This window comes from Dysidea avara, chromosome 1, assembly GCF_963678975.1.
Source record: "Dysidea avara chromosome 1, odDysAvar1.4, whole genome shotgun sequence".
In the NCBI taxonomy this organism is placed as follows: Eukaryota; Metazoa; Porifera; class Demospongiae; order Dictyoceratida; family Dysideidae; genus Dysidea; species Dysidea avara.
The window spans coordinates 29382521-29395425 of record NC_089272.1 but is presented as its reverse complement, the minus strand read 5'-3'; the positions used below and the strand labels follow the sequence as shown (position 1 = coordinate 29395425).

Here is a 12905-nt window from a genome sequence, read left to right as displayed (position 1 = left end):
AAACACACGAATTGAATTGTGCATGTGTGACACATGATTCACTAAGAATCACTATGACACTGTTTAGACACACACTATGACCATTAACAGATCAAAAATAAGTAAGAAGCCACTGTGCAACACAAATTCAACTCAGTAATCTACAGTCTACACAAAATTGAGGAGAAGCTACGTAGCTAATACTTAATTATCAATTTTCTATAGAACCAGACACTGTCTTCTTTGTTACCATACCCACACATCTGGGTTATAGACACATAAATCATCCATTTAAATATTTTAGGAAGTTGAATGTGGAATGCAAAACTTCCTTTTAATATTCTATATTGCTACTCTTCCTAGTGTTTTGTCTTATCAAGACTGGATATCATCGCATCGCATAGCTAAATTTTTTATTATAATCTGCTATTGTCAACTTATAGAGGTTTTCAGAAGAATCTGCAAACATGTATATTTGTGACCTGGTCTGCAAAAAGGGGTCTTATAGCCTCTCCAAATTATCAAGTTTGGGTAAATATAACTCCTCATGTTTTCAACCTATCACCACCGAGCCATAGTGCTATGTTAGGAGTATACGGGGACTAAATTTCACTGTGATACCACATTCACAAGTCGAGTTGCAGGTTGCCAAGTAGAACCAAAAGGCTATTAGACCTCTTTTCGCAGACCGGGTGACATTACAGAAAGCCATATTACATTGAAACTTACATCATGTAATAGCCGTGATGCTTTATGGAACCTAGGTCTCACTATGGACATACTATATAAAACATAGGACATTCCATTAGCATCTCAAAAAACCACCAGTAACCACCACTGCGAATCAGCTTTTGTTGTTAATTACTACATACCCGTGGAGTATTGTGGCTAAAGCTGCTTAACTGTGGCTAGTAGGATTGGGCCACAAACTTCTTGATGACTAAAGCATACTTGATCACTAACCTCTCCAAAATATAGCACTGGATAATCTTTGGAGAAACATCCATCCTTCACTGTTTCTTTAAAGTCTCTAACAACCGATGCTGGAAGTCAAGTTGCAAATATTCATACGTCTGGAAGTCAGAAGCACATCTCTTTTCATATGATTTCCAATATTTCTCGTAGATTGTTGCGGCTATTACATGACATAATGCACCTAGGAACATGTTGGGCTTTAGGAAGAGATTTGAAGTTGAAAATATGCAGGGGAATTTGAATAAAGTGCCAAGATTGTGGCATGTGATAAAACCAAAGCTCCTTTCTTAATCGCCTTAGGGTTGGGTATATGATGTAACAATTCATCTCCAGGTTGGGGAATTTTTCTACCAGGTCAAAACCTCCACTATGTTCCAACCCTCCCATACTGAGGGATGTGGGGGCTTAATATCATACATAAATATTCATGTTTTGGATTCTTCTGAAAACTCCGCTATACAATAAGGATACTTTTTAAATACAATACTGTCATAAGTTGTACAAAGTCCTTAGCACCACTTACTCATGACTATGTAATACTCTAAATATACCTGATCAACATACTTGGGAGTCATTCAATGTGACACTATACATCTCAAGTATTGTAACTAAAGCATCTAGAGTACTTATTTTCTGAAATGTAATTTTCAATACAAATCAATTAAGGAGTCTGTCTATCTATCAATAGTTAGACCACAGCTAGAGAGTGCATCTCATATCATGTTTGGGACCCTCACCATGTTGGTAGGCTTGCACTAATTATGTCTCCTGCATAATTTCAAGCATGCATAATAGGCTAGCAAAATAATCAAGCATTATGACCCATAATAGGACAATTTTCAAGATTTTAAATTAAATGCATAATGTGATTGCCAAAAAATACAGCACAACATTTGCACACTACACCTTAGTACTGCATATCAAAAAAATGTGCAGTGTTATTGCATTTCTTTTTATTCTTTCTTGGCTGATTATTCACACTTCACAAGATACTCTAATAGAGCAGTCACTTTCTCTACAGTCAGGAAAACTGATCTATTGTAATAAAACAGCCAACTCACTGAACTCAGCATCATGTATAATAGGTTGGATTTTTGAACACTGTTAAAAAAGCATAATAGGTCATGTACGTACAGGGTAGAGTGTGCAATGTATACAAATAGTATAGTGAATTTTTTTGTTGTCAAGATCTAACTGGTAACTACAGCAAGTATGCATCTCCCAAAGCCAACAAGACTTTACCAAGTGCTACACTTGATCACATGAAGACAAATCTATGGCTTGCAAGTATCTGGTATGACCATCTTTATTGTACATATAGCGGTTACAGTATATATAGTGTGGAATCCTCAAACTACCTCAGAGAAGTGCAAATTGGAATTTGTCCAATGCTGTGCATGTATGTTTCTCCTACTTGAGTCAGTTTCACAGTGAGCAAATTAATTAGAATACATCACTAAAATCATCTTAATCTGTCTGTTTGTGAATGCTATCCCACTAGGGATCTGTGAGAAGGCTAAAAGCCTGTTAATGATGGCTTATAAGTTGTGATTGAATTGCACTGTGATAAAAATAGTTGTATCTTAGTACACTCCCCACAGTCGATCATATTCGTGATGTTGTATTCACTATAGCCAAACTAATCCTATATCTACTATAGCTGTTTGTTTCAACATTCTATTTTTATGGACACTGACAGTTTGATGGCTGACTAAAAAACTTGAGTACTTGAAATATACTCTCAAACTAGAAAGTACAATCACTTGAAGCATTGCTACGTGTGTATGGAAATGCAGCACTCAGGCGATGTCTCTCAAGGCTAATAAAGCACTAGAAATGCACAAAAGAATAGCCTATTATGCTGGCATAATGCTCAATGTTTTCGCCTACCTATATTATGCCCCAAATTATGCTGGTATAATTAGCACAAGCCTATAAATCACGAAGCTACACCTATTTATTATGTTATACAGCACCTTTTTTTCAAAGCTTGGCTGTTTGGTATCTATATTCATACTGTATTATAGCCAACACTGGTTGGTATTACCATGCACAGGTTATAATCATACCTACCAATCAAAGTTTATTGAATGAACGTTTTTCTGTAGGTGCACATCTAAATGGCAGTTTGAATTATAAATTTAAATTATAAACTATTGTCAAACACATTCAGGTGTAATATAACTACAATAAGTATATGGCTAACATTGTAATGTACTAGAAGGCAACTGCACGTAGCTATAGTATATGAATGCATCCATGTGTCACATTCATTAAATCAAAATTTAAAAAAATTAATATTAGCGGTTGAACTGAAACTAATGCTACGTATATAGATGTTACTGTAATGGTACTTTGCATAGTGAAATCCTGTGAACATCACTGAATGGTTAGTGATGTATAATGAAACAAATAATGGTAAAATATTTGCACATCAAAATTTTACTAAAAATCTGATTGGCACTATTACATGTTATATATTATATGAATGTGATAATCAGTAAATATATCACAAATAAGAAAAGTAGTGCATCAACTTGCAGTGAAGTTTTACAGTTGTACTATTGTGCAAAAATGTGTAAAGACTTCTAATTAATGCAACGTGCAAAAGAATAACATATCATGCATTATACAATACTAGCATTTCACACAGTTTAGGATCAATCTTAAATTTCATCCATTACTTCCATGAATGATTCACGATAGTGAACAGTATCATTATTGGTGTATCTGTTTTGCAAACATTCTGTTATATCACCAGATTGTGACTCACTAATAAAATGAAATATGCAGCAGCAGTAATTAGACACACACACACACACACACACACACACACACACACACACACACACACACACACACACACACACACGCACGCACGCAAAGAAAAATAAGCAAAGCCTGTAGATGTGATGGTAGCATGGTCACATCTACCCAGTGAACTAATGCTTGAACACTTGTGCACTGCTCCCGGTGCTATGTGTCAGTACAGGAAAATCTTCCTAGGCAGAACTAGTAACACACAGGAGTCTCACAGATGAAGATGTGGGCACTCAAAGTCCCACCTGGACCTTTATGCACTGTTTGAGACATGGACAGTTGGCTATCCCCCATTAACCCCATGCAGGTACCCACTGATGTTACAGCTGGGTGGGCTGCTTTCCCAGTTGACACCAGGTCCTTTTTAAACAGCTGGGTAGACTGAAGCAATGTGCAGTCATACATATCTTTTCCAAGAAACTTTATTTTATTCAAATGATTCCATCAGCCAAGAATATGCAACTCAACTCTGGTTAAGGCTCCAGGCTTGATTTCTTCACTGTTTTGTTATTGCTTCTGTCTGAGACATGCCTTTCCCTAACCACAGCTACTACAATGCATGAACATAGATGTAACCTTTGTCCTCCTTTGTGTCTTGTTTTTCCTCCACTACCATGTAGGTGTTCAGATTTATGTTAATGCATCATGGCTTCAGTGCTTTATTTTCTGTATTTAATGTGACTGGATTCATTGCAGAGACACTTCTTCTACTGTTCTTTGTTTGTAATGCTGTATAACAGGTGGAATATAGCTGAACTGATTCAGAAGTGGAATGGCGAGTGTACTTTTTAGAGATTGATAGTCGGGCTGCATGTTCAGTAATAATGTCAGAAGTAATTGTAGAGATGCTTCTTGTACTGTTCTTCACTTCAGTGCTGTATCGTGAGTGGAATATAGTGGCCACTTCACGTATCTGAAAAAATTTATATATAGAACACGTTTAGTCTTGCAGTAAACTTTTATAATGTGTCTGGTGCCATTCCCTCCTTTGATGTAGCATGTGATGGTTTGCCAGACATGAATTCATGTTAATACAAAAAGTAATTAAACAAAATAATCTACATACGTATATACTAGTGGGTATTGTTTTTAATCCCTACTTCAGTCATGGCTTTACTATTGACAGGCTGAGGCTGTACATATATAGGGTTTGAAATTGCTCTGAGAAGACAATTTTGAGCTTGGCAATGCCTAACCTAACCACTGTCAGCAAAAATGAGGCTGGTTTTTGTGTGGAATTTTAGGGCAATAAGACCAAAACCTCCATGATCCCTACTATACAGTACAGTTACTAGTAACTGTACTATTGAGCTGTATATATGATACCATGTACTACAAGCAGTTTGTAGCTAACTATAACAATATTGCTTGCTAACATTTCACATATAGTAGCATTTTCCCTCATGCGATCATCCACAATAATACCGATGTATCTTATGGGAATATCATTGTCTTTACTGGTACTAACTGGATTAGGTTTACAATACGTGACAAAATTCTTCACTTTTTCCTTGTATATTATCAGTTCCATTACAGCAAATGTTATCAGTGGTAGTATCACTAAAGCAATGATGACAGTTAGCAATAAATCTGGATGAAAACTCTCAACAAGTGGTACCACTGTAACTAGTACCATAAATTGTAGAATAATTCCATCAAAAATGTTGAGAATATCATTTGCATATGGTTTTAGCAGTAGATGTATCGAGGCTAATGTGGTAGATATGGTGACTAGCAATACTTGAGTGGTGTTGTTGTTGGATGGATTAGAAATAATAACTACAATAATTACCAATCGGCAAACCATGTAATAAGCAGCAAAACTGCGATACTGGTCTTTGTAAGATCCTTGAAAATGATCCAACAGCGGCTTTATCCTAGTAAAGTTGATCTTTCCATTAAGATATGGCTCAAGCAGAAGTAGAAGAGGAAGTCCAATGACAATCACTATTGTGCATAATACTGCTACAATAACATATGGTAGATGACGACCATGAAAATATTCTATATCAGGTGAAAGGTAAGTATAGGCCTTATTTACATTGTGAAATGTTAGTGGCCTCAATAGTAATAAAGAGGTTGTAGCCAATGAAGTATATGATAGCAACAACAGAAAGCAAATCACATGGATGATTCCTCTACTTACAAATAATGAGAACCTGTAAGACATCCTTGCTAATAAGCAAATCATTGCTAGTATGATAGTAACAGCTAATGGATGTACATAATGAATAAACTGCTGATCAATTCCACTCATATTTTCAACCAAACAGAGCTGTCCTAGAAATTGTGGAATAATTTTGGAAATACTGGAAATAGTGTTAACAGTAGTAAATAGTCCACGTGATGAATGTAGCGTTTGATCATGACTTAATAAAATATCTAGCATACTGTAGTAAAATGTGATAGCATACAAATAACCAATCCCAATATGATAGTATGTCACAATAAACACTGCTACAACTGTGACTATCCAGTATAGTATTGACAATGAGACTACCAGTACCATCTGTCCTGTTGTACACTGATCAACACTCACACATTCTACAGTATCAAATGATAAAGTGTAGCCCTGTTCACAACTGCCACAAGCTGGGCCTGATCTATGTGAATTACACTGGTTCATTCTTTGTGGTGAAAGTTTGTAAAATCCATTAATAGACTCACAACAAGTAAAAATACAATAGTTGCTTGGGCAAGTTGTAACTGTTGGTGTTGTGCCAACTAAACCAAACCAATATCCTGTCTTAATAGTTGATGTACTACCAGAACAATAAATGACATCATTAACACTGTAGCATACACATGTGTTAGTGGCAACATCATAGTGGAAGCCAGGATGACATGGTGATAATTCAATGGCTAGTTCTACAGTAATAGTTTTCTGATTAGACTGGCTACAAGCACGTGAGGTAAGAGTCATGGAAAAATTTGTAACATTTAAAACTCTCTGGCCTGCTACATTTATCCCTTCAAACTTATCACAGGAAATTGAAATAAAGTTTGAACCATTTATATTGTGTGCTTCATCTTTGCCTTCTACTAAAAATTGTGCTCCATCAGCTGGCTTATCATAGTAATCTAGTACACAGGCACCGAGTTTAATGTTTTGACCAAGCATTATGTCCTTTACAAGATAAGTATTACAGCTTGTATCATTGTCATCATCAATACATGTAGCTGGCTCGTATAACACTAGCTCGTTAGGTGGAGTACTGATGTGTTCAACAAATGAACTACGTGTTAAAACGTTTTTATTGATACCCAATACAGTATTGTTTAAACATGATTTATTACATGAATCCTGAACATCTATGTAAACAGAAGGACCAACAGAAGCTGAATTTTTGTAAAAGTCTGTTTTTTCAAGAATTTCAATTTTGCTTGGGGTTTCATCTTGTGTTAGATCAGCATATATGGCCCCACCATACTTATCTGCATTGTTGTAATAAAATGAAACATCATCACTGAACACTGCTGTGAAGACATCTGAAAGATGCACTGCTCCACCATTCCTTGTAGCTGCGTTGTTGCCATACCATGTAGAGGAATTCTGTGAAAGTAGTAAAGCAGATTGAAACACAGATATTGCTCCACCGTAACTGGCATTGTTCATTGTAAAATTTATGAAGGCGTTTCCTTCAAGTGTAAAATCTGAATGACCATCACAGTGCACAGCTCCGCCATATTGTGTAACTTCATTTTCAAGAAAACTTGCTAAAGAGTAATCTTTAATAGTAACACTAGTGTTATCTATGGTATATAGCGCTCCACCACTTCTTGCACTGTTGTTATGGAACATAACCATTGTGTTCCCTGAAATGCTGACACTGACTTCATTATTTAAATACATGACTCCACCAAAATACCTAACATTATTGCTAGAAAACAATACATTAGAACTTTCTTCAAAGTACATTTGACATATACTGAAAGAATATACAGCTCCTCCATTTATTTTTGCGCTGTTATTATGGAACACTGATACAGAACTTTCTTTGAAAAAGACTACCGATTGGCTGGTAAAAAACATGGCTCCACCATGCTGCGCTGCTGTATTATGTTTGAATGTGAGGGAAGAGTTTCTGCACACAACAAAACGAACATTAAAAACAGAGTATATTGCTCCTCCATCCTGCCTAGCAGTGTTGCCAAGAAAAAGAATTGTTGAATTTCCTGACAAAGTAATATTAGATGTATCAGATGATGATATGGCTCCACCATTCTGTGTAGCTATATTATAATTAAGTGTTACAGTAGATGTTCCTTTAATTGTGATAGAAGACCTTGTACTAGAATACATAGCTCCACCATGCATGGCACTGTTATGAGAGAATGAGACATTTGAGTTGTCCACAAATACTATGTAAGAGTTGTCACTACAATGTACAGCACCACCTGTGTTTGCTGTATTAGCAGTAAATATCACCATTGAATTATTCTCAACTAATACTCTACTATTTTCGTAACAGCGTAAACCACCTCCACTGTCTGCTGCCTTGTTATCATAAAATGTCACCACTGAGTGTCCATCAAACAATATACTAGAATAATCTTCAGAGCAAACTGCTCCTCCCCATGTGGCCATGTTGTTATTAAACATAACTGTTGTGTTATTCTCAAATATTACACTACAGTGGACATGAAGGTATAAAGCACCTCCAAATCTTTCAGCATTGTTATTACTAAAAGTCACCATTGAGCGTCCATCAAATAACATACTAGAATAATCTTTAGAGTAAACTGCTCCTCCCCATGTGGCTGTGTTGTTATTAAACATAACTGTTGCGTTATTCTCAAATGTTACACTACAGTGGACATGAGAGTTTAAAGCACCTCCACTTTTTGCAGCATTGTTATTACTAAATGTCACCATTGAGTTTTCATCAAATAATATACTAGAATAATCTCCAGAGTAAACTGCTCCTCCCCATGTGGCTGTGTTGTTATTAAACATTACTGTTGCGTTATTCTCAAATGTTACACTACAGTGGACATGAGAGTTTAAAGCACCTCCATGATTTACAGCATTGTTATTACTAAATGTCACCATTGAGTTTTCATCAAATAATATACTAGAATAATCTCCAGAGTAAACTGCTCCTCCCCATGTGGCTGTGTTGTTATTAAACATTACTGTTGTGTTATTCTCAAATATTACACTACAGTTGACATGAAGGTATAAAGCACCTCCAAATCTTTCAGCATTGTTATTACTAAAAGTCACCATTGAGCGTCCATCAAATAACATACTAGAATAATCTTTAGAGTAAACTGCTCCTCCCCATGTGGCTGTGTTGTTATTAAACATAACTGTTGCGTTATTCTCAAATGTTACACTACAGTGGACATGAGAGTTTAAAGCACCTCCACTTTTTGCAGCATTGTTATTACTAAATGTCACCATTGAGTTTTCATCAAATAATATACTAGAATAATCTCCAGAGTAAACTGCTCCTCCCCATGTGGCTGTGTTGTTATTAAACATTACTGTTGCGTTATTCTCAAATGTTACACTACAGTGGACATGAGAGTTTAAAGCACCTCCACTTTCTGCAGCATTGTTATTACTAAATGTCACCATTGAGTTTTCATCAAATAATATACTAGAATAATCTCCAGAATAAACTGCTCCTCCCCATGTGGCTGTGTTGTTATTAAACATTACTGTTGCGTTATTCTCAAATGTTACACTACAGTGGACATGAGAGTTTAAAGCACCTCCATGATTTACAGCATTGTTATTACTAAATGTCACCATTGAGTTTTCATCAAATAATATACTAGAATAATCTCCAGAGTAAACTGCTCCTCCCCATGTGGCTGTGTTGTTATTAAACATTACTGTTGCGTTATTCTCAAATGTTACACTACAGTTGACATGAGGGAATAAAGCACCTCCAAATCTTTTAGCATTGTTATTACTAAATGTCACTATTGAGTTTCCATCAAATAATATGCTAGAATAATATTCAGAGTAAACTGCTCCTCCCCATGTGGCTGTGTTGTTATTAAACGTCACCATTGATTCTCCATTAAATGATATATTAGAGTAAATTTTAAGGGATATTGCTCCTCTCTCTGCTGTGTGTTTATCAAACTTGACTGTTGTATTGTCTTCAAATGTTACACTACAGTGAAAATTAGCTCGTAAACCACTTCCATATTTTACAGCAGAATTGTTAATAAATGACACCATTGAACTTTCTTTAAATGAAATAGCAGAATAATCTCTAGAGTAAGCAGCTCCTCCAGATTGTGCATGATTGCTAAAAAATTCTACGATTGACTTTCTGTTAAATGTAACTTGAGAATTTCCAGAATGAAATAGAGCTCCTCCCAACCTAGCTCTATTGTAAGCAAATAACACAGTTGAGGATCCATCAAATGAGATATTATAGTGATGACCAGCTGAAAGTAACGCTCCTCCATTTTCTCCAACACTACTCTCCTTGTATGTTAGTGAGTTCTTGCCAAATATAATTTGAGATTCATTCTCAGAAAACACTGCTCCACCATTATTTTCTGCTGTGTTGTGCTCAAAATATGCAATAGTACCACGCTTGAATTGCAACCTGGATTGGCTTAACCATATAGCTCCACCATCAGATATAGCCGTGTTATTGAAAAATCTTATATATGACCTATCATCTAATATGATAGATGACTGAATACTTGCAATGCCTCCACCAGAATTGGCTTTGTTCTGGTCAAAGAGTACAGAACCTCTTAGGTAAAGACTGGTATGCAAGTTGTAAATTGATACTCCTTGGTTTTCGACAAATACAGAATTCTGTACCACAGCGATATGGTCAGAGTTATTATTTCCTTTAATGTAAAGCACACCCGAGGCAACTTCATTAAAAGAAAATTTACAGTTGTAGATTATCAACTCTAGTTTAGGAAGACTTGCAGTCTCAGAAGAGTAATACATAACAGCACCATGATCTCCATATTGAATATTGATGTGTGTAAAACTACAACTGGTAATGTGCACATTTCCCAACACTTCTGACAGAACAATAGCTGGTCCTTTTATGTGATGAAATGAGCAATTATGAATTGCAACTTTAGCGGACTTGAAAAACTCTATTTTTGCTGGGGATGTTTCATTGCTAGAGCCATAGTTCTTCCACTTAATGTTTTCAATAGTCACATTCTTACAAGAGACAAACTTTACTGCTCCATCACTTTGAAAATATAATGTAACATTTCCATGTCCAACAATTGTGATATTTTCAAGGCATTTAAATACACGTTTTACCGACAATACAACATCAGTTGTTATATTAATGATTCCATTACTCACAACATTTGACAGTACATCTGTACAATTTTTATCAGTAGGACAAAGAAGTCTGTCATCTTCACTGCCACTTTTGTATTCATTATCAATGCTTCTTTGAGTACAAGCATCTGTATCATACACCTTCACTTGCTTACTATCTGTTATAAAGAGTAGCAGTAGAGTAATAGTTATAATCCTTGTTAGTAGCATGTCACAGTTTAGATATAGCTAGTAACTGGAAAAAAGCCAAGTGCAATGCAGTTTTATATAGTAACAGAAACCACATATTATAATATTATACATCATTCACTCACGGCCTACTTATTAAAGGGAAGGGAAGTGGCATGTGAAAAAAAATTGTAGGCAAAATTTCAACAGTCAAAGTTTTTAGCTGTTGACTACAAGGGTAACATACAGCATTTTAAAAGCAGTACAAATACAACCTTTAGGTAGTGGTAACTTTAGGTAGTGGTAGTGGGTCATCAGGGGTTCGATTCCCGCAGTAGGCAAAAAAAATTTTTTTTTTCGTCACAGTTTTAGCCGAACTATATACTTACATGTGAGACATTATCAAAGAAAATAATTATGAAAAGTGTATGTACACAAGGCCTACAGCTACCTATGCTATAGTGTAAACAAATGCTACTTGCATGCATGCAAACATTTACTAGCTATAATGCTAAACTTGTAGGACAGGCATCCTCCGACGATCATCGTAGCCGAGCATCACGTGACATCAAACTGCTGAACCTACAAGAACCAACAATGTAAACAGTTCATCACATAATTATTTACTACAATCAACCGGCAGTATAGCTTACAGACCAACCACCACAGTGACATGCAATGCTTTTTCAAGTAAACGCCACATGGCCCCAATTGAAGGCCCGGGGCGCTAATTTATGAACTATAATGAGTCCTATCACAAATATCAGCATGCCAAGAAAGTTTCGTCCCACAGCCAATGTACATTTTGCATGAATCTCGTGTAAACCACAACTCGATTAATCAGTACAATTATTAATCAGTACAAATTGTGCACATGACACTTCATAATTGTGCACGTGACACTTTTTATTCCTTACTTTGGCCCCTTTTCTGTTACACCTTATTCAATCAGTAAAGCCAAGTCACTAGGTCTAAGTCAACGTTGAAACCGGGTCACTACTGCTGACCCGGATGACCCACTGACCCGGATAGCAATCCGGGTCAGACCAGGATTTGACCCGGATTGACCTGGATGTGACCCGGATTAATTAAAGCCGAGACGTGTTTCGGCTAGTCTCGAGCGAGCGAACGAGTCTACATTTTGAGCGTTCGAATCGTGTTGAGTAAATATTGCAACTTCAGCCTAGCTGTAGGTTGAAGACAAAAAAAAAAAAAAAGGTTTTCACCTACTGACAATAGCTACCCCTCACCATAGATACCCTCAGTTTCGTGCTACATACTGCACTTACTAACAAATGGGCGTGACTGAGCATATGTTGGTAATGCGATAAGTGGGCGTGGCTCACGAAAGAGCTACGCGATAGTGTTTATAAGTTCCTCGTCGTCAAACGAACAATTTCGTTTCTCACGTGATCCAATCCGGGTCAGACCCAGATAAATTGTAAACCGGGTCAGACCAGGAGAAAATGTGACCCGGATGACCCGACCCGGTTTCAACGCTGGTCTAAGTCCTTGTAGGTTAGGTAATCCTAAGGCTGCAGCACATGTTGCTGTCAGACCTTCAGTGCTGGTCACTGTAAAGTGCTAATAATAATAATAATAATAATATTTTTGCCATAGAAAAGATTAGAAGATATTTTTGCCATAGAAAAGATTCAACGTAGTGCTGCAAGGT

The 12905-nt window shown here is 36.4% G+C and overlaps 1 protein-coding gene across 1 annotated transcript; it reads right to left on the bottom strand.

Annotated features, from left to right (window-relative positions):
* Nucleotides 1-3443: 3443 nt before the first annotated feature.
* On the bottom strand, nucleotides 3444-11272 carry LOC136243659 (uncharacterized). Its single transcript, XM_066035234.1, has 2 exons — nucleotides 5151-11272; nucleotides 3444-3726 (listed from the first exon to the last, which is right to left on the bottom strand). The coding sequence occupies exons 1-2, from the start codon at nucleotides 11270-11272 to the stop codon at nucleotides 3621-3623; spliced, it is 6228 nt and encodes a 2075-aa protein (XP_065891306.1). The 3' UTR covers nucleotides 3444-3620.
* Nucleotides 11273-12905: the final 1633 nt, after the last annotated feature.